We start from the raw sequence: 27,661 nt of genomic DNA, 5'->3' as shown, positions 1-27,661 counted from the left end.
TATAGTTTTGGGAGGCAGCGCATGCCACAGTCTGAATGTAGGTAGTCATTAGAGGCAGTTCAGTCAGTAGTGTGGAGAAAGTAACAAGTAGTATTTATCGAATTGTGTTCATTGTTTAATTTGTGAAAAACGAATAGAGAATTGTGAAATGTACATACGAACAATGTTGTTGAAGTCTGTTGCTAATACAGTTAATAAGTAGAAGATCAAGTGTATACAGATGTCAGGTTATTATTAATGAAGATCGAATCCCTGGCAATGATCAACTCAACCTTCAAATCTAAATAACATTTAAAACATTATTACTCAATTTTGCCTCAGCATCTGGTGCTGTTAACTCATTGTGACGTTCACTGGCTTATTCTGATCAAATGACCTGCAAATCAGAAATTTAATGTTTTGCAAATTTTCAAATACTAAATACGGAAGCTCTATAATCAGACGGTAGTGTTGGATACTGTGATGTTGATACCACAGAAATATGATTTTGCTACATTCTACAGATCCTTGTGATGATGAATATCAGTGTCCACCAACTCTTCTTTCTTCTTCTTCTTCTTCTTCTTCTTCTTCTATGCAGAGAAACAGAAGAAATTCGATAGGTAACGAACCAGGCGAATACAAGCAATATGAGATTAAGTGCATGTTTTTCTACATCAGATAATTAATTGTTTGACGTGCTGTGTGACAAGTGTCATTGTCATGACAATGACACAATGTTTTCTGTTGGTTTTGCTGATGTCATTGATAACTTTTAGCAGACATACATTTGCGAACCATTCAGCATGAACTATTCTCCAGTTCTCTCAAGCAGTGTCTGTAACATGTCGAGTTTAACAAAAGAAATGAGCCATCATTTCTTCACCTGCTTCATAAACGAACCACTTTTGTTTGTTTTGGATTCATCTTGAACGATCAATACAACTGACTGATATTTAGTTTCTGGATCACATGGATACATCGAAGTTCTGTCTCCTGTTACTATGCTGTATACAGATTATTCCTTTGTCTAGTTTTCAGAGCATTTCCTTACAGGCATTGATATGGTCCTGTTTTTGAGCTGGACAAATTATGTAGATTCCTTCAGTAATAGATCTTTTCTGTAACATAACATTTGTACAAAATCAAATGTGCCACAGTCTTCAATTTCTATGGATGCCTCTATTTCGTGGTAAGTCCTATGCTGAACGTCTTCAATCATATCGAAAAGCAGTAGTGGCTTTTGGAACAACTGACTTTGGTCCAATTTCCAAAAAATTCGGTGCTGACAGAAGAATCACTAAAACAAAATTCCACAAACTGCATGTAAAGTCTAATCTGAGTGTTATCAATTACAGAAAGCCCAACAAAGCAATTGGAGGCACTGTTGCAGAGTCAGGCCTTTAGAAAAGTATTAAAAATCACCCAAAAAAACCTTCACTCATCTGTCCTGCAAACATTTTGGTACGAAAGACAACAAGTGAGCAACTGTAAGTGATGGGATGCTTCTACGTGCTCTGCCTAGTAGTTGTTGCCATTTTCTACATAATATTTCAATGACCAATACAGCTTTCTTCTTCAGGTGCTGAAGGGAAAGAAAGAGGGGCGAAAGAAAATGACTGGCGTGGTATATCCCTGTGACCTGGGGTTCTGGATAACTTTTCCAAACTCTGCTCCTTTTCCTTCACGCCTCTTCCTTCTGCCAAAAGAAGGAGACACTGGCTCAGAAAACTTGCAAACTGTAGTACCTTTTATAAATGTGTTCTCCTGCTGCTGCCTGGTAAGTAGATTTTTTTATCTATCCAATTACATTATATTTTCAAAAAGTGATTATTTTTGTTGCTTTATGTATTTTACACTTCATGGAAATGCTGTCATAACAAGCACCTGTGTTTAAAACTTGCAATGGTTGTGGATCAAACCTAAGAGCCCTAAATGACAGGCGAGCATTCGACCACAGAGACACGTCACCTCTCAAGAAAAACTGACCTCACTTTAGCATATTAAAGATCAGTACTCTTTAGAATTTTTGAGAGTTTCATCAAAGTGCTTTGGGTGATTAATAGTTGAGTTCTGAACTCCACATACCACAAATAAAAAAAATACAAAAATCCTATTGCCACATGGGCTCCTTGTCAGTTCAATTTCCCTTTACTTTTTGGTTTTTCAGAGCTCAACTGATATTAGCTGAGACGCACATTCTCTCAGTGTTTCCCAGCCCTGGTGGATGTGGTGGTCGGTAAGATCTTAATAAATTGAGAGCCAGATCTCAAGTCTCGTTTGCATTGAAACATCTGTCCCTGTTGATTTGGCTTTCTGCCAACTTCATTTTGACACACACTTTAATTATGTTGTCCAGAAACTTGGAGTTTGCACCATCACACATCCTGTCTTGATTGTATTGGGTGCAGTGCTCAGAGATAGCCAATCATCTCGACTGTTTTATTCGGGCATGTCGACAATGCTCCTTACATCTCGCTTTAACTGTTCCGATAGTCTTCTTTGTATAAGATGTGTCACATTCGCACGAATGCAGTACACATCCAGCTTTCGGATATCTAGATCATTTGTAAAAATTGCCAAACACTGACTCGAATATAAACTGAAACGAAATAAGACGAGAGAAATGTTGTGATGCAAAAACCAAATTTATGGGACAGCATTAACTAAGGAATTTACCAGATTAATGATGTCAGAAAACCTTATAAGAAAGGACAGTGGTTACAATTTAAACCTAGAGTCAATTTAGACCTGAAGTCCAGCACTCAAGTTATTTTGAATCTAAGCCGCACTTTTTTTCCGGTTTTTGTAATCCAAAAAACCGCCTGCGGCTTAGAATCGAGTGCAAAGTAAGCGGAAATTCTGAAAAATGTTGGTAGGTGCCGCCACAACTAACTTCAGCTGACGAATATATGTAGCGCTACACAGGCATGCTTTGCAGGCACAAAGATAAATACTGGCACCAAAACCTCTGGGTCAGTAAATAAATTTAAAAAAAAGGTGGAAGACGAGCTTTTTTTCTCCGCCCCGAGTTTCGACATCTGCAATTTCATACATTATCCAACGAAGTAAATACAAATTCCGTATTGTTCATCTTCAAATGTAGCAGCATTCCAATGTACTACGAAAATCCGAGTGGCAAGACTGCTTGGGATGTTTGCCAATATGGCCAACTCTACGGTCTGAATTTTTCCTACCTGTGAGAAGAGATGGTTGCTAATAGGAACTTTTATGAATTGTGAATCACATGCAGTATTCTCTTTACCATAAGAATAATATGAATATAAACATTTTGCGATGTATTCTTTCGTGTTTGCTGCTATCTCATTTAAGTCCTGTCAGCCCAATAGACTACGAAACTAGTGTGAGACAACAGTAAACGTGGAAGAATATACATATAATGTCATGTTTATATTCGTATTATTCTTATGCCTAGTAGTGATACATTCAGAAATGAAGCAAGGCAATTGACTAGATTTTTAAATCTAAGATGACTCTAATTTCTGTGCAGAATGCAATGGACAAAAGAGGTGTCTGCACAGATTTTCAAACAGAGAAAAATTTTAGCTAAACTCTCATTCAGAACATCTTCTATCATACGCAATCTATTATTTGGTTCTTGTTGATCATTATCAAAGGAAACAGCAATGTAAGTAACAACAAATAGCAGTCTCTTGCCATTGTTTCACTAATGAGACAATTCCTCTCCTATTTTATTGTAAGCTGCGGTAGCGCGCACAAAAGCAAGCCATGCCGCGAGCGGCGACAGGTCGTAAACACACATTATCATAACGCGACAAACAGTGCATGACACAGTACAATAATGCATCTTCAGCTTAGAGTGACGTAAACACCTATAACAAAGAGAACGGCACTTATCAGATCAAAGAAAAATACGCAATCGATTCAAATCAGATGAAGCACGTGAAAAATGAAGGGTACGTATAAATACGGACGGAGCGTCTGACACATAGCAATGGCTACCTGGTAGAGCTTAACTGTTAAGCTTACGACTCGAACCAAACTACTGTAGCTGTATCGTCATTTATTTGACCTAAATTGTGTCTCATATTACAATGGACCAACTTTGTTTCGATTTGGAGGTGTGGCCTAAAACTTTTATCTCCCCTTGAATTTCGAGTCTCAAATTTCAGGTGCGGCTTAGATTTGGGAAATTTTTTTTTTCCCCCCCTTGATTTCGAGTCTCGTTTTTCAGGTGCGGCTTAGATTCGAGTAAATACGGTAGCCACACACTCTGAGGATTTGAGTTTCACAGAATATCACAGGAGGCTGTCAAAAATAAAGGAGCACTACAGTGGTGCAGGATAATGAGTAGTTGACAGTTAAGCCAGAGTATAGTAGGCAGTGAGTACACACGGCACAACTTTCAGTACCTGAAGGTGATTGTCGGGTCACTCATCAAAATATCGTGGACAAAATGGAAAAGGACAACACGACGCGCGCACACACACACACGCACGCGCCCGCCCGCCCGCCCGCCCACCCACCCACCCACCCACACACACACACACACACACACACACACACACACACACACACACACACACACAGACAGACAGACAGACAGACAGAGAGAGAGAGAGAGAGAGAGAGAGAGAGAGAGAGAGAGAGCGCATCATGAATAGAAGTTAGTTTTCAACATATACTTCGTAAGGTTGGCAAACCAACCAGGAGGAAACACATAATGGACTCACAATGTTTACACATCTTTAAAAGCACGGTGTTCAAACAAACAGCTATGACCAGTGGCAAAAGAATAATAGTGCACCACAAAGAAGAAGGAGAAATGTGGTGAACAGTGTGAAAGAAAAAGCTCGAAATACAAAATTGTGCTTATGTTTTGGAAATGAAGCAGTAGTGTGACCTCCAGACCAGACGAGAGAAAGCGCCGATGTCAACAAACTGTAAGTAATCACTTATTTAAATGAAAAAAAGCCATGTGAGATGTTTGATAATCTAGAAATAACAAAAACTACATCGTTCTAGATCCCACTGAAGATGCCTTAGAGTAAGAAAAAGGTGAAATGCGTGTGGGAAAGATGTACTAAGTTGCAGCAAGAAAAGGCGGTTTTGTTTACAAAACAACTATCAGTGAGTTTAGTCCTGTTCAATGTCATGCACTCCATTGACTGACATACTTACACAACACTCCTGAGCACGTGCTCCATTGGTTCAAACACGTGCCTCCCCTTGCTGTCATCTTTGATGAATTCTTCTATCGTCTTCTCTACCTGCAATGTAAAGTGACACGTAAATTAAATACAGAGTACAGGGAAAACATTTGCTGTCAATACACAAAACAGCCAAAACAATTTAATGCCACACATCCAATGCTAAAAAAAAGCTAGTGCAGTAGAGTAATCACCACTGGAACATACAGTGACAGACACAATATTTTGACCTAACACCAGTCAGATTTTTGTAATATTTTATACTTGTGGTAAATTAAGTTCAGAAGTCAAATATCAACTTGCCAGAGCTGTTTGAGCCAACTATCAAAAATCCTCAAGAAAATCAATTTCTAAGTTTTCCGACCATCGTCAATACAATGAAGTGAGATCAGTCGTCCCACAAGCAGTACCAAGCAGTACAACTATGTGATAGAATACTCGCCTGCCACTTGGGGGCCGGCGGATTGAAATTTTTAAACAAAGATGCCTGTTCTACAAGTATCTCTGTGAAGCATAAAATACATAAACTGTAAGTAATCACTTATTTAAATGAAAAAACGCCATGTGAGATGTTTGATAATCTAGAATGTGATATCTGTGATCAGAAGGCTGACCGATCCACCGTCATTCTTCCGGCAGACAAGGGTTCCACGACCGTGGTACTTGATCGTCGGGAGTATGTGGCTGAGGGACTGCGTCAGCTTTCAGACAACACTACTTACAAAGTTTGCCAAGGTAATCCCATTCCTGGTGTCCAGGCGGAGCTTCAAGGAATCCTCAGAACCTTAGGCCCCCTACAAAATCTTTCACCTGACTCCATCAACCTCCTGACCCCACCGACACCCCGCACCCCTACCTTCTACCTTCTTCCTAAAATTCACAAACCCAATCATCCCGGCCGCCCCATTGTAGCTGGTTACCAAGCCCCCACAGAACGTATCTCTGCCTACGTAGATCAACACTTTCAACCCATTACATGCAGTCTCCCATCCTTCATCAAAGACACCAACCACTTACTCAAACGCCTAGAATCCTTACCCAATCTGTTACCCCCAGAAACCATCCTTGTAACCACTGATGCCACTTCCCTATACACAAATATTCCGCACATCCAGGGCCTTGCTGCGATGGAGCACTTCCTTTCACGCCGATCACGTGCCACCCTACCTAAAACCTCTTTCCTCATTACCTTAGCCAGCTTCATCCTGACCCACAACTTCTTCACTTTCAAAGGCCAGACATACCAACAACTGAAGGGAACAGCCATTGGTACCAGGATGGCCCCCCTCGTATGCCAACCTATTTATGGGTCGCTTAGAGGAAGCCTTCTTGGTTACCCAAGCCTGCCAACCCAAAGTTTGGTGCAGATTTATTGATGACATCTTCATGATCTGGACCCACAGTGAAGAAGAACTCCAGAATTTCCTCTCCAACCTCAACTCCCTTGGTTCCATCAGATTCACCTGGTCCTACTCCAAACCCCATGCCACTTTCCTTAATGTTGCCCTCCACCTGTCCAATGGCCAGCTTCACACGTCCGTCCACATCAAACCCACCAACAAACAACAGTACCTCCATTATGACAGCTGCCACCCATTCCACATCAAACGATCCCTTCCCTACAGCCAAGGTCTTCGTGGCAAACGAATCTGCTCCAGTCCGGAAGCCCTGAACCATTACACCAACAACCTAAAAACAGCTTTCGCATCCCGCAACTACACTCTCAACCTGGTACAGAAGCAAATTACCAGAGCCACTTACTACCCTCCCGACCTGGTACAGAAGAAAATTACCAGAGCCACTTCCTCATCCCCTCAAACCCAGAACCTCCCACAGAAGAACCCCAAAGTGCCCCACTTGTGACAGGATACTTTCCGGGACTGGCTCAGACTCTGAATGTGGCTCTCCAGCAGGGATACGACTTCCTCAAATCCTACCCTGAAATGAGATCCATCCTTCACGAAATCCTCCCCACTCCACCAAGAGTGTCTTTCCGCCGTCCACCTAATCTTCGTAACCTCTTGGTTCATCCCTATGAAATCCCCAAACCACCTTCCCTACCCTCTGGCTCCTACCCTTGTAACCGACCCCGGTGTAAAACCTGTCCCGTGCACCCTCCCACCACCACCTACTCTGGTCCTGTAACCTGGAAGGTGTACACGATCAAAGGCAGAGCCACGCGTGAAAGCACCCATGTGATTTACCAACTGATCTGCCTACACTGTGAAGCTGTCTACGTGGGAATGACCAGCAACAAACTGTCCATTCGCATGAATGGACACAGGCAGACAGTGTTTGTTGGTAATGAGGATCACCCTGTGGCTAAACATGCCTTGGTGCACGGCCAGCACATCTTGGCACAGTGTTACACCATCCGGGTTATCTGGATACTTCCCACCAACACCAACCTGTCAGAACTCCAGAGATGGGAACTTGCCCTTCAGTATATCCTCTCTTCCCCTTACCCACCAGGCTTCAACTTCCGCTAATTTCAAGTTGCCGCCGCTCATAACTCACCTGTCATTCAACAAAATCTTTGCCTCTGTACTTCCGCCTCGACTGACATCTCTGCCCAAACTCTTTGCCTTTACATATGTCTGCTTGTGTCTGTATATGTGCGGATGGATGTGTGTGTGTGCGCGAGTGTATACCTGTTCTTTTTTCCCCTCTAAGGTAAGTCGTTCCGCTCCCGGGATTGGAATGACTCCTTACCCTCTCCCTTAAAACCCACATCCTTTCGTCTTTCCCTCTGTAAGGAGTCATTCCAACCCGGGAGCGGAAAGACTTACCTTAGGGGGAAAAAAGGACAGGTATACACTCGCACACAAACACATATCCATCCGCACATATACAGACACAAGCAGACATTTGTAAAGGCAAAGAGTATGTATATGTCAATTGGCAGAGGCCTTACCATTTATCTCAAGGGATCCTTTATTGACACAGTCCTGTTGATATGTGCCAGAACACTAGTACAGTTGGAATACATCCCATTTTGGTGTCTAAAATATTGTGCCCATTGGACACTGAAATCCAGCTGCACACCTACGAATGGTGTCGCTGCCAATTACACTGGGAAAACTGGGCAGTCCCACATGAATACTTCAATATTTGAAAGTGAGTTCAACATCTTTGAACATTAATTATAAAAATAAGTTTTGTGTGTGTGTGTGTGTGTGTGTGTGTGTGTGTGTGTGTGTGTGTGTGTGTGTGTGTGTGTGTGTGTGTGTGTGTGTGCGCGCTGTTATACAAGATGTTTTCAAGCATCACATATTTCTGCAAGAGGTAGTATTTGTCTAAAATACAAAGAAAGTTCTTATAATGATATTTACGGACACCAAAACCTGTCGAGATATGGGGCAATCTGTCCTCTCATTCCTATCCATCTGTTATGCAGAAATAGATACTGCAGGCAGTGCTGACACATATTTGAGCGTTTCTTCACAATGGATTCTGCACTCTTTAAATACACACGTTTCCATTTAGTTTGCGTCACACATAGTTGTCACATGCCCTGTAACATCTGGACACCATCGTTGGGTCAAGCATACACCGATACCTTTAAATGCACCCACAGCCAGAAATCCAACCAATTCATGTCCGGTGAACGGCAAGAACATGCTGCCAGACTGCCTCCACGAATCCATCATATGTGGAACAGTGCAATACGGCAATGTCACATGATCCGTACAAGTCTGTCAACAACAATTCCTTCCCGTACATTGATATTCTAGCGATGCTGATATCTCACTTCTGTGCCTAGTCAAGGATTTGCATCTGCCTACACATGCACGCATCTCTTGTGAACAGTAAAACACTACCAAATACTACACATTACTCGTAACAAGCAAAATGGCCCAATCTCAACTGATATTGGTTTCCAGACACATAAATTATAGATACTTTTCTTCAAGTTTTGATCAATACTACCTCCTTCAGGAATATGCGACACTTCTTTTTTGGTGTTCCTTAATCCATACACACTTGGTTATTTGAGGAATCTGATGTAATAATGGGTTATACAATAAGGTCAGCTACTGGTGTATACAGGTCATTCATATGAAATGTACACAAAGCCTGTAATGCCAGAAATATTTGTCTCTCAGCTACAACACAGCAGTGTAGTTTAACTGGCAATAAGCTGTAACTACAGGATACTATTAATTTCCAGAGGTTACTGCACAGCACACAGCAGTGATGTGTGCTAATTACAACCAAACAAGCAGGATGTGACTTTCCAAAGAGGTGTGACAGTATTGAAATCTATCATCACATGCAAGCCACGTATGGGGTACTCCAGTTGGACCTCTGTGTTCAAGTTGCGCACCAAGTACCACAGTAGAAAACAGACTTCCTCACTTCGGACAAGCGCCCATAATTTGCGCTGAAACAACAGTCCACAAGTGTAATGACGATCCGTAGTGTCATCCGTAGTCTGCTCTAAGATCCTGGTATGTTCATATTCCGTAACATCATTATCTGCAACCATCAACTTGGGGCACATTAGTCGAGGGTGCCACTAGCATTCCCAGCATTGATCTTTGGTGATGCGCACTGTTTGTCCAATATCTTTCACCATGTTGGCACGGAATCTAATACACTCCGTCCTTCTGCAAACTGAGGTCATCTTTGACACTTCTCAGTAATGCCTGCTTATTATTGAGTGGGCAAAAGACAGTTTTTAAGCAGTGCTTTTTCAGTATGCACTCAACTTTTCCTGACAGCACTTCAGTGTATAGTATAAATGCTGTGACTACCTCTTCCTCCATGATTTCTTCTGTTTCCACTCTCTGTACTGTAGGGGTAGGGTGAAGAGCGTGCTTAATCTGCCATTCTGATAATCTGTACACTCAGAATCTGGCTACTCATAATAGCGGATTAAGCGCGCTCTTCACCCAACCGCTCCAGTACAAATGGTGAAGACAGAAGACATCAACGAGGAAGAGGTGATCACAGCCTAAATGGCGTTCACTGACGTGCTACCGGGAAAAGTCGGGCATATACTGAAAGAGCATCATGTAAGGCCTGTCTTGTGCCCAATAAAATAGGGGCATTATTGGGAATTGTCAAAGATGACCTCGGTTTGAGGAACGTTGGGGTGTATCAAACTCCATGTGGCAACACATATTGCACAAACAGTGTGCATCGTCGAAGATTGATGCTGGGAACTCGACTAATGTACCCCACGAAGTCTGCAGATGCAGAGCAGTGTTCGTCAGAGAATCACGCAATGGAATGCAAACATACCAGGATTGTAGTTCAGACTTAGGCATACTGGGACAGTGTCATTAGAGAAACCATCAAAATTTGTACTAGGGATAATCTTATCAACCAGGACTGTAGCTATAATCTCAGCAAGGCTTGGAAACTAGCACTAGGTCTAATTAAGACATTCAGCAAACACAATGATCTGGCAACCAGGGCAGACAGAGTAAAGTATATCGAAGCTACCACACACTCCAACAAAGTGTCTCCACAACTTCCAATGCGTGCTCTCGGGTGCGGATCAGAGAGGGAATGGTTTGTGGTGCGAGGAGGAATAAGTCGGCTGAGCACCCCCAGAAACTAAGTTCATAAGCGCACATGACAATGGCGCACAAATATTGTGCCCGTCGGACACTATGGACTGGTAGTACACCTGTGGACTGTTCAGTTGTCAAATATGCCAGGAGAATGTCAAGAATCACAATGCTGAAACAACAGCTCGAGTGGATGTAACAATGGTGTAACATATCTACTAGGAACCTTGTTATTTGCAAGGCAGACATTTGTTAGGTATTGTCATGCTGAGAATGGGTGTTTCACTATTTGAGCATGCAAGTCAGTGGTGAGTGGAGTCTGCTCAGACTGCTTGCAGATGATGGAGTTGCCAATATAGAAGTACTGTATCAAAAAACTGCATAAATATTCAGTCGGGTCTTGACAGGATTTCAAAGTGAGCAAAGGTTAGCAACTTGTTTCAGCACTGAAAAATGGAGGACTGAGCACCTCACAAACTGAAAAAAAAACTGAGTATCCTATGACTACAATATCAATAGCTCATAACTGGAATCAGCCACTTCATACAAATACCTGGGTTGTAAGTATTTGTAGGGATATGAAATGGACAATCACAGAGGCTCAGTATCGACAAAGCAAGTGGTCATCTTCAGTTTTTTGGTAGAATTCTAGGAAAATGTAATCAGTGTATAAAGCAGACAGCTTACAAAACAATTGTGCAACATAGCCTAGAATACAGGGTGGGCCTAAAACATCACTACCCACCACAACCAACAGTACCCACCACAACCAGCTGTAAACATTAAGGTAATCACGTTTAGTTGTGGGAATTTGGAGTGATGAGGCAACTTTCACAATATCAAGCCATGTCAACAGATACAACAGTGCCTGATGGTAAACAGAGAAATATAGAATTTTTTTTAACGACACAGTTAAGTCAAGCTGGGGTCACCATTTGGGGTGCCATCTCATGCCATGGAGTAATTGGGACTTGGGTGTTGCTCAAAGTAGAGAGAACTAACTGGAAATGTTGATGACCTACACCATTCCGGACCACAAATAACCTACGATGACTTCCAGACACTTTCCTTTCAACACAACAGGGCCCCACCACTTCACTCGCCAGCTGTGCCAAACTACTTTGATGAAGTATTTGGAGGAAAAGTTATTGGAAAGTGAAGGGTAATGTAAACGTGACACAGTTCCCCTGACCTGACACCTATGTATTTCTTCTTTTTGGGGTATGTTAAAGTTTATGCTATAAAACTGCATTAGGTCTTGAAATAAGCTATTTACAACAATTTTGAAGATCCCGATTCTAATAAATCATTGTGTAAACAAGTATGCTTACGTGTCCCAATTTGTCTGATGAAATGTATCCACAAATGTGGAAAACAACTCAAGAGTGAATGTTATAAATAATCGTTTAGCTTCAATAAAGTTTTCAGTTATTTCATAACTGCAACTGTTTGTTTTGTATTTAGTAAGATTATGATGAGTAGTGACTTTTGGCCCACCCTATATTGATCAAGTGTGGGACCAGTACCAAACAGGATTAACATATACAGGGAAGGGCAACAGGAATGCTCACAGGTTTGGTTGAGATGTGGGAGAGGGTCATGGAGAGGCTGAAGAAACTGTACTGTCACATGCTTGAAGAATCTCTTGAAAGCTTACTTACAAAGTTTAAAATACCAGCTTTAAATGGCGTATCTAGGGATGTACTGCAGCCACCTACGTATCACTCCCATAATGACTGCAAGCATAAGATTAGACTAATTACAACATGGACAGTTGCAATCAAATAATCATTCTTCCTGTGCTCCATATGTGAATGAGTGGGAGGAAGCCATAAGTGGTTCAATGGGAAATACCCTCTACCATACACTTCACTTCACAGTGGTTACCAGTGTGTGGATGAAGATGTGAGTCGCTGTGAGAGACTGAGCCACTAGGTTGCTCTGTAAGGGGAGAGTCTTTAGTGGAAATGTGATACTGAAGATTAGTAAATACTGAAACTGAGACAAATGTCATGATCGGGTGAGAAGTGGAAGTAAAATATATGGAAGAATATTAGTTAAAGTAGTCAGAAGAAAGATAATAAGAAGTCATTTAAGAAGTTGTGTTCGATTTTAAATTGCTCACGAGTTTAAGATTGAAAATTGAATGCGCATGATGGGAAAAAGTAATAATCCTATACAATGTTTCAAGTAAGCTTCAGTAATTTTTGTGGGGAGATATCCAGAATGGCACTACTGTACGGGAAACAGCGTTCTAAAGGTGATGGTTAGAGTGACAACGTACTGTTAAGTTGCAACCGTTATCCAACAAACACTGACTGTAACTACACTACGGGATCAAAAGGTTAGGGTATCCCACGAGTACCGCAGGTAAGTGTGACGTGACCATTCCTGTTCTCTACTCGTATAAATGGTATGATGGTGCTGTAATGTCCAAGAAAGTGTCATCCTTGAGTGACTGTAAGAATACATGTGATGACTCACGAGGGGACTGCAACTACTCGTAACGACTGCTTTTGTCCAAATTTATGGTGTTTGCAAGGCTCGACCAGAAATGGAAGCGATAGACGTGGGAGCTCCAGATGGCCAGGCAATTAGAAAAAATAGAATTTTTGACACGGTTCAGTTGAGTCATAAGACATTTATTTTAGTGTAGTTGACAGGCAGTGATTAGCATGACAGGAAAAGTATAGAATGACAATCTGAGGCTCTTGGGTTTGAGTCCCTATCTGGGAACTTGTTTTATTTTCTTTTTTCACGTTACTTACACAGAAAATAAACTGACATAATGCTTAATAATTGCAGTAATTAATATTTTCATAAAAGGCTTGAAAAGGAAAGTTTGGGATTGCAAGTAAATTTCCAGGAAGCAATTGTAAGCTATACATGAGAATTTTGTACGTAAAATTAGTTTTATTATTTTACAGTTGATGATTTTCATGTGCTCGGTTGATATTGATCATAAAAACAGGGTAAGAAGTAATTTTCACAGCATCTTGCCACATTTTTACATTTATACGGTTATTTATGGTTATTTTTTAAGTTTCTATAGAGAAATATTCTTACTATCCCATCACAATGGGCTTGAAAATTGTACGTTACTTGATCACGATTCAGCAAGCGAATGAGCTCTGTAGCCATATTTAGTGTTCTTCCCCAATGGCCAATACAGCCAATTTTACCTTCACCGGGAACCTACTATTCACATGCTGCTGCCGCCAAGGGCTGGTCAAATGTCAAAATGAAACTAACAGAATACAGAGTCCTGTACACATCAATTACAACCCTGTCTCTGAGGGTTATTTGCAGAGTTCTTGCAGATATTGTAAGTACAATCCTTTCTTGGAAATTTATTTGCAATCCAAAAACTTAATTTCCTTTCATTTTAATGTTATTTATAGAAATATTAATAAATGCAATGCACTGAACATTATTTCAATTTCTTTAGTGTAAGTAACATAAAGGTAGGGAAAAAAAGCTTCTACATACGGACTTGGCACAAAGACCCTGGGATTGTTGTCCTGTACTTTTTCTGCTGCACCACCCACTGCACGGAAACTACACTAAGATATACAGCTCGTGCCAAGTCCAACCCACACCAAACTTGGTGGCCTACTGCCTGTCAAATCTCTGGAACAATTCTGAAGTTAATGCCACGAAGTGGTTCCTTCATCTTCGGAATCAAATCAAAGTCACAAGGACTAAGCCCGTGGAGTATGGTGGATGGTACAGTACTTCCAGAGCAGCCACAGCTTACGCTAAATGCACCCGCGCATTGTCTCGCAAAATGATGGGTGGGTCGCGCAGAAAGTGTCGCCGCTTCTTTCGCAAAGCATGTTGCAGAAGATGCTCCAAAAACGAACAGTAAAACTGTGCATTGACGGTCTGCCGTGGAGGATAACACTGTGACAGTCGTACACGAGAATCACCATAACTTTAGACCGCTCCATTCACATCATCAACAGAACCGGCTCTGCTAACGATAGACTACGACTTCCACGTTGCTGGCAACGGGTTCTACACAATACTGGTGACAACTTTGGAAGGACAGTAACAGGTGCAAACATGTAAATCTTTTATAGAGTGAACTGAGAAACATTAGTTCTTAGTACTATTGTGGTATTTCAACCAAAGTACTGAAAACATGTCACTTGGTACAGCTGACCCCATTCTCCCTTCTTGTAGCTATCACTATTGTCAGTCAATGAGTCAATATGTATTTCCTGAAAGATATTTAAATATGCAATATTAACTTTTTATTTCTAAAAGTACAGTTACACTTGTCAATGATCATTTTGAATCTTGTATATGATATACCAATTCAAATTATTTTTGATTGTAGAATCAAAATGTATCTGTATTAATGTGGTGTCATGAAGGAGTTTGGGATATTTAAAATTATGTATTATTTTATTTCAGTCATTTCATTGCCATTGCAATGGTCCGGTAAGAGCCAAAAGATCACACGTGTTGCTGCTTTTCTATGATAAAATTTGCAGGTTTCTACTAACACCAAACATAATATTATGGATCCAAGAGTGTCTTCAGTACACAAACATACTCCTAATATTGAAGCCCAGGCTGGAAAGGTATAACTGTCATACTCCCACATTTCGTACAGCAACATTGTCAGTGGTTGCTGCAAAGTACAATGGGAATGAAAGACGAATGCCAGTCGCTGGTTCTACACAGCCAATGAGAGAGCAGAGGGCAGACAACATGTTTTGCAGCACGAGACAAAGGAATACTATGACATTCTCATACCAACATAGATGTATTCTGAGACAATGCTTCTTTTCACGTATACATTCGTTTGCTTTGCCAGTTCACCACTAAATTATCACCAACCAACCTAATCTATACTTTGGGCTATGCTATACACCACTAAACAACTTCCATTCCAAGAGATGGATCTTTTTACAGGACACAATTCTTTGGTTTCACCAACTTACTGTCAGATTTTCAACCTAAACCAGACCTCAGCCTACGTTACAGATCACTCTGTTACTGCAACCTTTGTTAGAAGTAAGTACCCATGAATCAAGAGTGAAGATGGGAACGGTTTCAGTTTTGGCACTAGATATATATTGCCTGTTTTCTCATCTCTCATTAGTCATGGGAAACTATCTTCACAATGACTACGTGAAACCAACACATTGGCAACTTCTGGGCAGTAAAGAAACACCACCACAACTGGCATTGGCCCAATCTAAACTTCAGCCAGGCTTGCTTGCTCCTGTCTGCAATCTGGAAACCAAAGTGGGGCAATCAGAATTACCTGAGGAAAGTGACTCTGATACTCCAGCAGTGAATGAGCACATCCCTGAATCGTGAGACACTTTCCCTTGCCTCATATTCCAGATGGAACTAAATCATTTAGTTTGCAATCTAAAATTGTCTAAACAAACTGAAATATTGGATGACGGATTGCAGCGAGGTGACCTCTTCATTCTAGGTACAAAAATTCATCATTCCGATTTGTAGACAGTGGTTTGCCTGCATACACCAACAATAAAAATTCTGTGTCCATACATACACATGCGAATTGTTTGATGCAAGATTTGCAGGCTCGCGTCTAAAAGCAATTTAAAAGTAATATTACTGAATAATGGCAATAAAGTCTGTCAGTACCACTGGTCAATTCAGTGAGTAAGAAGAAAAGATATGAAAGTATTGCTATGCTATTGGAAGCCATCAAACTTAAAAGATCATATGTGTACAATATGCAGTTGTTTAAAACTGTTTCATTACTTACAGCTTTAGAACCTGGTTTCACAAAATATTGCTGTTTATATGTTTGTGGGAGAGTTGAAGCAATCAATCTTATCACGAGTTGCTCAAAATATACACAATGCAACTGGATCATTAGAGAAAAGATGACAGATAGGTCAACTGAAACACCTGGTACCATGCTCCAGCTTGGATTTGTGACCTTACCATGAAGAGACGTTTGATATACTCTATGAGCAGCTAATCCGAAAAGTGGCATGTGAGAAAAAGTCACTTTGCAACAGGTGTATTGCTTGTAAATTTTGATAGTAAAGAAGTTCACGGTGTGCTGTTAATTGTAAAATGTGGTTCTAGGGAACTATTAGAGTCATCAATATATTCTTTGAAGAACAATGACATATGTTATGTAGATAGCGTTGGGATGTTTTTCTTCATATATTTCAGATGTAAATGTTGGTCTTATGTTTTGTTCATAATGTGTCATTTATTTCTTGTGGGCGGTGGCTTGGGTCATGTTGTTTACTAGGCCTACTAAGTTGAGTGGAGATGGTAGCCCAGAGGGGAATGATGTTTTGCATTTTGATGAATTTTTTTTTTTTAATTGTGTTGTGGTGACAGGCTGACTACAACATAACCTGAGGTCTAGGCTAAGTTGAAAGGTGACAAATTAGCTGTGAGCTGGGAAAGTTAATGAATGTATCATGACTTCCTTTACAGCTGTGTCCCCCATAAAACCCTTATTTTCACAGAATATTCTAACATGCACAAGGTTTCACAGGTTTGAAGGGATTAATAGCAAGAACAGCCCTGGCACGATATCTCCTGCTCACGTGTAGCTCATATTAGTTTCTTGAATTTTGCTTTGCTAATGCTGTCATGTTGTAAGCTATGTCAATTACTGATTGTTTCTTAGTGTTCATATCTCCACGAAGTTAAGTCACCCGTTTGTTGGTACGGTACTGAGTTGTTAACTAATCCTGAACAGTTTGTATCATGGCTGCATGAGAGATTCAACAGTGAAGTACAACAGTCTTACGTTGGTGGAATGGATGTGTGACGTATTGAACACCATAACTTTCCTTCAGGACAATGGTGTACTGGGAGAGTATGTTAAGTGTCATCAAAGATGAGGAAACCCTGCCAAAATGGTTGAGATTGCTCATTCTTGTAGCAGTGACAATTTCATGTGATGCTGTTGTCACAATTTGCGATTATCTATTCAGTGGGGTACTTGGTTCAAAAAAATCTATCTCGGGTACCACTTGACCATGTGCAAGTGGTACTTATGTTACTGATTCACTCTGAGGGGGAAAGTGGGAAGTTTTATATTTTGTTCTGTTTTCTTGTAAAATAAATACACCAAGCTAATAAAAGTTTCTATTTTATTATTCAGCAACTACTTTCGACATATTAGGCACTTCCGGCAGAACTTTTAAAATTTTTCATAGTAAATATTACAAGCCCACTATTTTGATGATGCCATGGGTCAATGCTGCAACCAGGTACATTGGATGCTTCAATATTTCCACTTAGAGAAAAACAGGTCACACTAATGCGTGCCCTAATTTGATATAGTGACTGGAAAGTGAACAAAGTTTTGACAGAAGAGGAAAACATATAGTTCATGGAAGAAGAAAGGAATAGTCACTGTAACTGATGCAACAAGTTGAGTCAGAATTTCTTAGTTAACTTTTCAGAGCTTTATAACAACTGCGTCCTCAAATGATGCACAATTTTCATTATAATATCAAACTCTTGAATGCTTATACCTACAAAAGAACTCCACTTAAAATTCCTAAGCACCAAACTCCATGCACAAAGCAGACAGGAATAAATATAAGCTAGTCATCTAATAGAGAATGGCATGTCCAAAGGAATAGCATTAGTGCACTACATTGTTGGCCAAGTCATTACACAAACCTTCACGGAACTTTATTAACACAAACCTCTTCCCTAAATTTCTTCAGTTTTTCCTTATCTTCATTTTTTTTCTTCAACATGGCTTCACGCTGTTCTGAAACATGAAAGCCAAAAGACATCATCAGCAAGCTAACAAAGCTGTCAGTATTACAGGAAAGAAAAAAGTTACAAAAGGTGTATACTACTTAATATTTATCAAATGAAAAATCCTATAATAAGAAAAATTTATGCGATCTGAAGTTTTCCCAGCATATTTCCAATTGGAACAACTCTTGGGTATCCAACAGGGCAGCGTCGTAATTTCTCCACAATATTTTGGCAGACGTACAGCCTGCCATCTTCAGCTGGTTCCTGACTAATGCTAAGCTGCTCCTCTCAGCGCCCTATATATACTAGCTGTTACCCCCCTCCACCGTTCCTCTCCCGGTGTCTTTGGTGCAGCGGCTACTGTTGGTGGTGGGGAAAGCGGCGTCTGGGTCTGAACTGGGGTCTGCAGTCTCCCTGCTGCCGCCGTCGGGGGCGGTCTTCGATGTCTGGGACCGCATCTTTCTCTCCAGGCTGAGTGCCTGACTAAATTGAAGGCCACTGTCTTTATTAATTAGATTGTCCTGTAGTCGGATTTCGATGGCCTCTTTAGTAATGCAGTCCCAGAAGTAGGAGGATTGACGGAGTATTTTTGTTTTTTCATAGTCCATAGTATACCCAGTCTTTATACAATGGCCAGCTACAGCTGATTTAGTGGCCTGGCATAATTCGGAATGGCGCTTGTGTTTGCGGCACCTCTCTTCTACAGTGCGGACTGTCTCCCCAGTGTATGATTTTCTACACTGACAAGGAATTTGATAAACGCCTGGTTTTCAAAGGCCTAGGTAATCTTTCTCTGAACCCAGTAGGGTCAAGGTTTTTGCAGGAGGTCGGAATACACATTTCACATTGTTTCCCCAGGATACTACCGATTTTTCTTGAGGTGTTTCCGACAAACACAATGCACACCAATGACTTGTGTTATTCTGTTTCTTCTTCTTGTTCTCTTGGCACAGTCTGTCTGAGTGTGTGTCTTATTTGCTTCTGGTTGTACCCATTTTTCCGAAATGCTGTCTGGAGGTGCTGCAGTTCTGCTGGAAGGCTCTCCTGATTGCAGATTGATTGCGCCCTGTGAACAAGTGTGCGCAAAATGCCTTCACGCTGGGAGTTGTGGTGGCAACTGAAGGCATTTAGTTACAAACCGGTGCGTTTAGGTTTTCTGTATACATTGTGTCCCAGCTTGCCGTCAGGTTTCTGTTTCACCAGGACGTCAAGGAACGGTAGGGCACCATCCTGCTCCACCTCCATCGTGAACTGTATGTTGGGGTGCAGCGAGTTGAGGTGTTCGAGAAATTCATTTAAGCTGTCCCATCCGTGTGGCCAAACAACGAACGTGTCATCCACGTAGCAGAAGAAACAAGTTGGTTTTTGTTTGGCTTGTTCTAGTGCCTTCTCCTCGAAATTCTCCATAAAAAAGTTGGCTACAACCGGTGAAAGCAGGCATCCCATGGCGATGTCATCTATCTGTTCATAATAATATCCATCAAACAGGGAGTATGTTGAGGTGAGCACAAACTCGAAGAGCCTAGCTCAGTTGTTGTTGAATTTCTTGCTTATCAGATTGATTGAGTCTTTCAGGGGTACCCTAGTGGAGAGGGACACTATGTCAAATCTCACTAACAAGTCGCTACCCTGGAGCCAAAGTTCTTGTATATGTTGTACAAAGTGGACTAAATTGTGGACGTGGTGTTCGCATTTTTCCACAAATGGACTAAGGAGACTCGTCAGGTATTGGGCCAGTTCATGGGTTGCTGCTCCTATGTTGCTGACTACTGGACGCATAGGTGTCCCATCCTTGTGGACCTTTGGTAGCCCATACAGTTGTGGCGGTGCAGCCGCTTGTGTTCAAAGTTTCTTGACAGTTTTTCCATCAAAGGTACTGCGAACAAGTTCTACGGTTCTTCTTTGAAGGCGGCCTGTCGGGTCTCCTTCCATCCTCCTGTACGCTGCGACATTGAGAAGTTTGTACATTTTTCTCTTATATTCTGAGTGTAGGAGCAGTACTGTAGCATTGCCTTTGTCAGCAGGCAAGATAACCAACTCAGGATCGCTGCGTAACTAGCGGACGGCCGCTCTCTCCTCCTTCGAGATGTTCTGTTTCAGTGGTGCAGCCCCGGTGAGCGCACGGCACGTTTCATGACGTACTTCTTCTGCTTCACTGGCTGGCAGAGTGTAGGTGGCCTGCTCCACACAGCTTATAATGTCCACAATCAGTAGAGATGTCAGGGTTGGGGTGAACCTAACAAGGCTCTTCGAGTTTGTGCTCATCTCAACATACTTCCTGTTCAACGGAAATTTTTATGAACAGACAGATGGCGTTGCCATGAGATGCCCGCTTTCACCGGTTGTAGCCAACTTTTTTATGGAGAATTTCGAGGAGAAGGCACTAGAACAAGCCAAACAAAAACCAACTTGTTTCTTCCGTTACGTGGATGACACGTTCGTTGTTTGGCCACATGGACAGGACAGCTTAAATGAATTTCTCGAACACCTCAACTCGCTGCACCCCAACATACAGTTTACGATGGAGGTGGAGCAGGATGGTGCCCTACCGTTTCTTGACGTCATGGTGAAACGGAAACATGACTGCAAGCTGGGACACAGTGTATACAGAAAACCTAAACACACCAATTTGTACCTAAATGCCTTCACTTGCTACAAAAACTCCCAGTGTGAAGGTGTTTTGCGCACACTTGTTCACAGGGCATGATTGATCTGTGATCAGGAGAGCCTTCCAGCAGAACTGCAGCACGTCAAGACATCATTTCAGAAAAATGGGTAAACCAGAAGCAAATAAGAATCACACTCAGACAGACTGCGCCAAGAGAACAAGAAGAAGAAACAGAAGTACACAAGTCATTGCGTGCATTCCGTTTGTCGGAAACACCTCAAGAAAAATCGGCAGAATCCTGGGGAAACACCATGTGAAATGTGTATTCAAGACCCCCTGCAAAAACCTTGACCCTACTGGGTTCAGTGAAAGATGACCTAGGCCTTTGAAAACCAGGTGTTTATCTAATTCCTTGTCAGTGCAGAAAATCATATACTGGGGAGACAGTCCACAATGTAGAAGAGAGGTGCCGCGAACACAAGCGCCATACCGAATTACGCCAGGCCACTAAATCAGTTGTAGCTGACCATTGTATAAAGTCTGGGCATACTATGGACTATGAAAAAACAAAAATACTCTGTCAATCCTCCTACTTCTGGGACGGAGTTACTAAAGAGGCCATCGAAATCAGACTACAGCACGATCTAATTAATAAAGACAGCGGCCTTCAACTTAGTCAGGCTTGGAACACTGCACTCAGCCTGGAGACAAAGATGCGGTCCCAGAGATCAGCTGGAAGTCACACAATAAAGAAACTCTAACACACCAGCACTAGAGTTTGCTGCTGAAGTGTTAGAATTTATTTATTTCAACCTATTAACCACCGTGAACATTTAGATCTGAAGATCATCATTATATATGATCAAAATTGTCAGCTATTATGCCCTGCAAGCAAGAACGCAAAAATAAGCTTTTGTCAAGATATATATAATTGCAATATCTCTCATGGCAACACACACTCTGTTACAAATACCTAAAATTAGAATCTGAATTGACAGTTACAAGGTGAATTCAGTAAGCTCTGGCACACAGTAGATAAAATATCTTATGAACTTTTGGTGAATATTAAGTATATCATACTCCTTATTGGATTTCCAGATTCCATTACTGTAAAAACAGATAATACTTCAACTACTGTTGTATATTTAATCAAATACTGAAGTCCAATTATAAATGATACTACAATAAAAATTTATATGACTCAGTCCAACAGTTGTTTACAGTTTGAATTTTTTGTAGACATCTGCAGGTAATGCAGCGCATATAGAACTGTGTCAATTATCTTTCTACACAATACACTGCAATGGCATGTAAAAGGGGGAGCACAGCAAGAAACTCGACAGCAGCTTTTAATAGTCTTCATATCTTTCCAGTCACTTGTTGCAAGTATTTCAAATAACTGAAGATGAGATATACTTAGTACAAGCAGTACTGTCTGGTAAACACTTGTGCACAACAAGCGTAGCCCAAGATTTATCTGCAGTTACAAAAAAAATTTAATGAAGTGCTGGGTAGCAATTACTACGATTGTTTATATGCAGTTGTTCACAAGCCGCACTTCGTTAAGTGCTGGCGATAAACAATTTTACTGAAAGGCTGGGACGTGACCAGCGAGATATGAGTAGGTACAATATAAATATTTGTAGATATTGGTCTACACGAGTAAACAAAGGGGCACTAGGCGGAAAAAGCAAAGATGAGGGGGAATGAAAACGTTTCTACATTACATGTAAAATACACAGAACTTCGACGGTCACATAAGTCAAAGAATTGACGGTATACATAATATATTAATGAATTAATAGCAACACACTTGTAGGTTATATTCTTACTTTTCATCATAAGTCTCTGTTTGTCATTTACACTAGGTGGCTTGTCCATTGCATTTAGTATTGAGCCTAGGAGATCCATAATTTACTTTCCTGTTTACAGGCGTAAATAACTTAATATTTTTCTAAACAATTTCACAATGAAATATTCACACAAGGTCGACTACTTCTTCAAAACACTTCTTTGACACTGGTAACAAAGATATTGTAGTGTCTAATCAATGATCATATACTACATTTCATTACTCAAAGACTTTCTCAACGATCGATATTATTTAATTAATTGAAGCAAATTTACGGCAGTGACTTATTAATATGTAGTAATGTTTTATCTAATTGATATTCTGTTTTTAAATTAACATTTGGTCTAAAATCAACTACATTGGTCAGTAATTATTCGGTGTAATGCAATAATAAAAAATAAAGCATAAGTTTTTTGTTATTTATTATTAAAGTTTTAAGTTAAGGAAGTAAATATATTTAAATTTCAAAAGGGCAAAATTGTCGTTCAACGTTTACATAGCATTGGTCTATGGTGTTTAGTTCTTTGGCATAGTGTTTAATGTTACTAAATATCTCTGTCAGTTTGATTCGATTTGTTCGTTCTCGTCGTTGTTGCAATGGTGGACAAATGTATTGAGTTGGCGTTCAATAAAGATAAACCTGAAATTTATTTTGTAGAAATCTGGTTAACCAATGTTTAAAAAACGCCAATATTTGGGTGATGTATTATCTGCGTAGGTGTGACACATCGTATGTTTCCCACTTATAGGAATTTGTGGTTGCATGGGAAAGAGGACATGCCCGCCAGCATCCATTTATTGTTTTATTGCTATAGCGTATAATAAAGGACGATCGTGTTGTGTTTTCATAAATTGCGGAAACATATCGAAATTGTTATGTTAATTATATGGGAGAAGCATCGTAGACTTTAGGTTTAAAAGTTGTAGTTTACAAAGCAATTCTCACAATGTTGCAAAGTGTGCAGTTCAGTCAACCTCCTCCCCCGATGCCGAATCTCTCCATACCACCTCCTAACTTTCCACCGCCCCAGCAACCCCCGCCGCAGCAGCAACAGCTTCGTTATGGAACCGATCCAAGAGGAGTACACAGGGGACATTTTTTCCAGCCTTTCCGTCCGTACACCAGACCAGGCCCTGTAGGTGCGGATAGTGAGTTTGATGGCAAACGATTGCGCAAATCGGTTATGAGAAAGACAGTTGACTACAACTCAGCAATAATTAAAATGTTGGAGGTATGTATAATGAGGGAAAGGCTAGAATGTATAGATTTCCTGTGACTGGTAGATTAATAGTGTTTGTTCTATGCCTCGGTGATTTGTGTATATGATTGCATTTCTTGTCATTAGGAAACCGAGTATACTGTTACTTATTCTCATCTGTTAACGTTCCTTCAGTATACTGACAGTTGAAGCAGTGTTGTGTCATAATTGTAATCGGTACCTATGTTGGTTCAAGGGTTGTTATAAATGTATTAGGGTTCTCAGAAATAAGTTCTTTCGGTGCAGTCGCTATTTGCAGTAATTGGTTTTAATGTTTCCATGGAATTTTGTGTAACAGTTGATCATGAAACGGGAGATGTAGTTGAGAATAGGTGTGTGTGTGCGCGGAGCATTATAATTTGCTGTAATGTTTTTCAAATCATGTCCGTGTAACGTTAGACTCACTGCTGCTATTTATAGCATTATAAACTTGTATGAGACACCTTTTTACCTGGTTTTGACAATATCTCATCTTTATAAGAAACCTAGCTGAAACTTGGAACTTAGAGGGATATGTATTTGTTATATTATGTGTGGAAAAATCATAGTTCCTACACCTGTTTGGAAAGTATTTGAACTGTCAGATCCTTCACCTCCTCCTATATTTCTCTCTGCAAGTAGTGTATGATACTTTTCTAGTTTTGTTCCATGTGAGGTGACACCGTGGTTTGCACAAGGCACAATAGGAAGGAGTGGAGTTTAAATAGTCATCTGGCCATTCTGTTTTAAATGTGCCATGATATCCCAGTTGTTAAAGAGAATGCTGCTATGAGGCCTCTGGAAAGTAACCAGTTCAGTTTCTCACCCCCCATTCTTGCTGTTTTCAGGTTTGTCCCAAGTCTCTCACAACCTTTTTGTTTCAAACTGTAGCGTCTTATTACATCTACAGTTGATCACTTTCAGTGCCAGTTATTTTTCAGAGTGGAGCCATTGACAGCTTTAACAAAATGTGTAAATTATTTCTTATTTTCCCCGTTATGTTGCACAAAATAAATTAAAAAAGTTTGTCAGCTAATGCTGCTACTTCAGGAGGGAGGTCACACATTTGGGGAGGGGGGGACAGTTTGTAGTTTGCGCCTTGAACAAGCGTCTGCCTATTTCCTTCTTTCACTCGACTGGAAATCGACTTACCTGGGTGGGTCTACTAATCATATTGCAGATGGAACAACAGATCTATGCTAGTTCCTATTTGTTTTTTGTTCAGATTGTAAATATTTGAACTCGACATTTTTTATTAAGTTTCTGGATGCTCATGGTCTACTGTTTGCGTAAGTTTGTATTTATTTGTTTATTTTGCACCTCGTGAGGTAATTCACGGGTAAGATAGTGTCATTGTATTTGTGAAGACTGCGTTCAAATACCCATTCAGCCATAATGATTTAGGTTTTCATAATTTGCTTAGGATGAATGCCATGATATTCATTTTCATAATTTGCCTAGGATGAAAGCCATGGTATTCATTTGAAAAGGACACAACCCTTTTCCTTCCCTAGTCTTGTCCATTGTGATTTCATATTTTTATTTTTAAATTTATTATCCTTTAATTTGATCTGCATCTGTTCTGAATCAAGTCAGATGTTTTGGTATCTTTGTTTATCCCATTTCTGACCAGTGATAAATGGTGTATTTAAACTCTGCTACAATAATGTAAACTCCTGTGTAAAGCATTGTACTATACCATTTAAGAGCAGCATTGAACAGTATGTAGCTAGATAAATAATATGTTGAAATACTTGTCACGATTATAAAGGATATGGAAAGTGTCGGTAGTATGGCAGTACCAATGAACAGTCATCCTCTTACTGTTGTTTCATCTGTTCTGGTGGTTGGTCATTTATCACATCTATATCTGCATTTGTTCATTTACACATCATGCTCCCATCAGAGCCTTTAAGGATGTGGACTGACTCCAGGTATACACACACCAAAGCAGTCACCGCAGGTTACATCTCTAAAGTATTCTGACAACAAATTGTGAGTGATGCTAATTATTCACATTGATAATCATAGGATTTACTTCTTGGTTACCTTACTTAATGTATGGGGAAAAACCAGCTATATATTTCATGAATAAAAGTCTGTTGACCACCTGTACTCCAGTCCTTCAAGTTCCCATTTCCGAAATATTTTTGAGAAGAGCAAAGTGCTATAAGAGTCATAAAATTTGTTCTTTGGGACTGTTTTGTCCCTCATTTTATCAATTCATTTCTGAATAGAAAGCAGGAAAATTATGTTATTATGTACCCTAATTCTTGTCATCTTGTTTGTAAGGTTGTTACAGTTTCCTTTCCTTTCAACGTACTCGTGTAATATTCCATTATGTTACAGCTTTTGTGTATCTTATTCACCAGCTGAGAACCACAGTGGTTACATCACTTGTGTTATGAAAAAGATCATTGAAGTATTAAAAAAAAATTGTAACAGCAGAAATGCACAGAATTACACAGTTATCACTATGGTCATACTGTACTGAATGATTGTGAATCTGCTACCATCACCAAATTTGATTAGTGGAAAATGTAGGGAGAATTCAGAGAACAGCTGCTTTGTCATCGGATTCCTTAGTCATGAGATGTGTGACATGTAACTGTCCATCTAAATTTGTTGGAAGAGAGAGAACAACAAACTCATTGCACACTACAACAGGTACTCTCCAACACAGCTTGGCAAATATATTACTTTCTGCCATACACACCTAAAATATTGACCATAATGATAAATTTAGAGAAGTAAGGCTTACTCTGAGGTGTAGCAAAATTATTGTACTCGCAAGTCATATCTGAATGCAATAGGAACACTGCAAAATAATATACGAATCCATCAACACTCATCGCACAGTCACTTATTAAATAAGATGTAGGAGTTCATAATTTGTTTATTTGTGGCAAGAATGTATCATCATCCATCTAGATACTGTGATATACATTCCATTAATGACACACTTAATAATCATAATTACATACAGTATGGCATTCAACTGCCACATGTATATAATGTGACTTTAAAGTATGATCTACTAGTAATTCGTACAACATATTTCTATTTAACCTAAAAGATATAAACTCTGTGAAAAACTGAAGACACATAACTAAAAGATTGTGAGAGAGATAATGAGTTGGAAATAGGAAAGGAGAAAGATCCCATCTTAGTCACCAGGAGTTATAACTCATTCTATTACACACACTACACACCCCTTACAGCATCCTGTTAGTGTCCGCTAAGGAATATTTTGATATTTCACAAAATCAAAATTTTATTTTGCAGTATACTATTGTTATAACTATAAGATTAATCTAATGTTAATACTGTGTAAACCTGCATGTTTGATCTCTGCTGGCTGTGGTAACAACACTTCGTTTCTCTGATGTTTAAGTGGAATTAAAAATGAGTGTTGGTGAGGGTGTGGACATGCAACGATGGAGAGAGATGAGCTCCATGCGCATAATGTCATCATTGGACACTTCACTTTCATTACCTGCCATTGGCACTTCATCCAGATTTAGCCCACTGATTCT

At 40.2% G+C, this 27,661-nt stretch overlaps 2 protein-coding genes across 2 annotated transcripts in view; one reads left to right on the top strand and one right to left on the bottom strand.

Annotated features, from left to right (window-relative positions):
• The window catches only part of LOC124720040 (sperm-associated antigen 7 homolog), an 88,719-nt gene extending 65,667 nt beyond the window's left edge, over positions 1 to 23,052 (bottom strand). Inside the window, exons 1-3 of the mRNA XM_047245297.1 lie at positions 22,868 to 23,052; positions 18,367 to 18,434; positions 5,143 to 5,231 (exon numbers count right to left, since the gene is read on the bottom strand). Coding sequence (XP_047101253.1) covers positions 5,143 to 5,231; positions 18,367 to 18,434; positions 22,868 to 22,946 — 236 coding nt within the window. The 5' untranslated portion in view covers positions 22,947 to 23,052. The remainder of the gene's footprint in view (positions 1 to 5,142; positions 5,232 to 18,366; positions 18,435 to 22,867) is intronic.
• A 413-nt stretch (positions 23,053 to 23,465) lies between these two features.
• LOC124720256 (pre-mRNA 3' end processing protein WDR33) overlaps positions 23,466 to 27,661 on the top strand; it is a 174,941-nt gene continuing 170,745 nt past the window's right edge. The window contains exon 1 of the mRNA XM_047245573.1: positions 23,466 to 24,119. Within this exon, the coding sequence (XP_047101529.1) occupies positions 23,835 to 24,119 (285 nt within the window). The 5' untranslated portion in view covers positions 23,466 to 23,834. The remainder of the gene's footprint in view (positions 24,120 to 27,661) is intronic.

Source organism: Schistocerca piceifrons, chromosome 11 (assembly GCF_021461385.2).
Source record: "Schistocerca piceifrons isolate TAMUIC-IGC-003096 chromosome 11, iqSchPice1.1, whole genome shotgun sequence".
Classification (NCBI taxonomy): domain Eukaryota; kingdom Metazoa; phylum Arthropoda; class Insecta; order Orthoptera; family Acrididae; genus Schistocerca; species Schistocerca piceifrons.
This window is presented reverse-complemented; position numbering and strand designations above follow the sequence as displayed.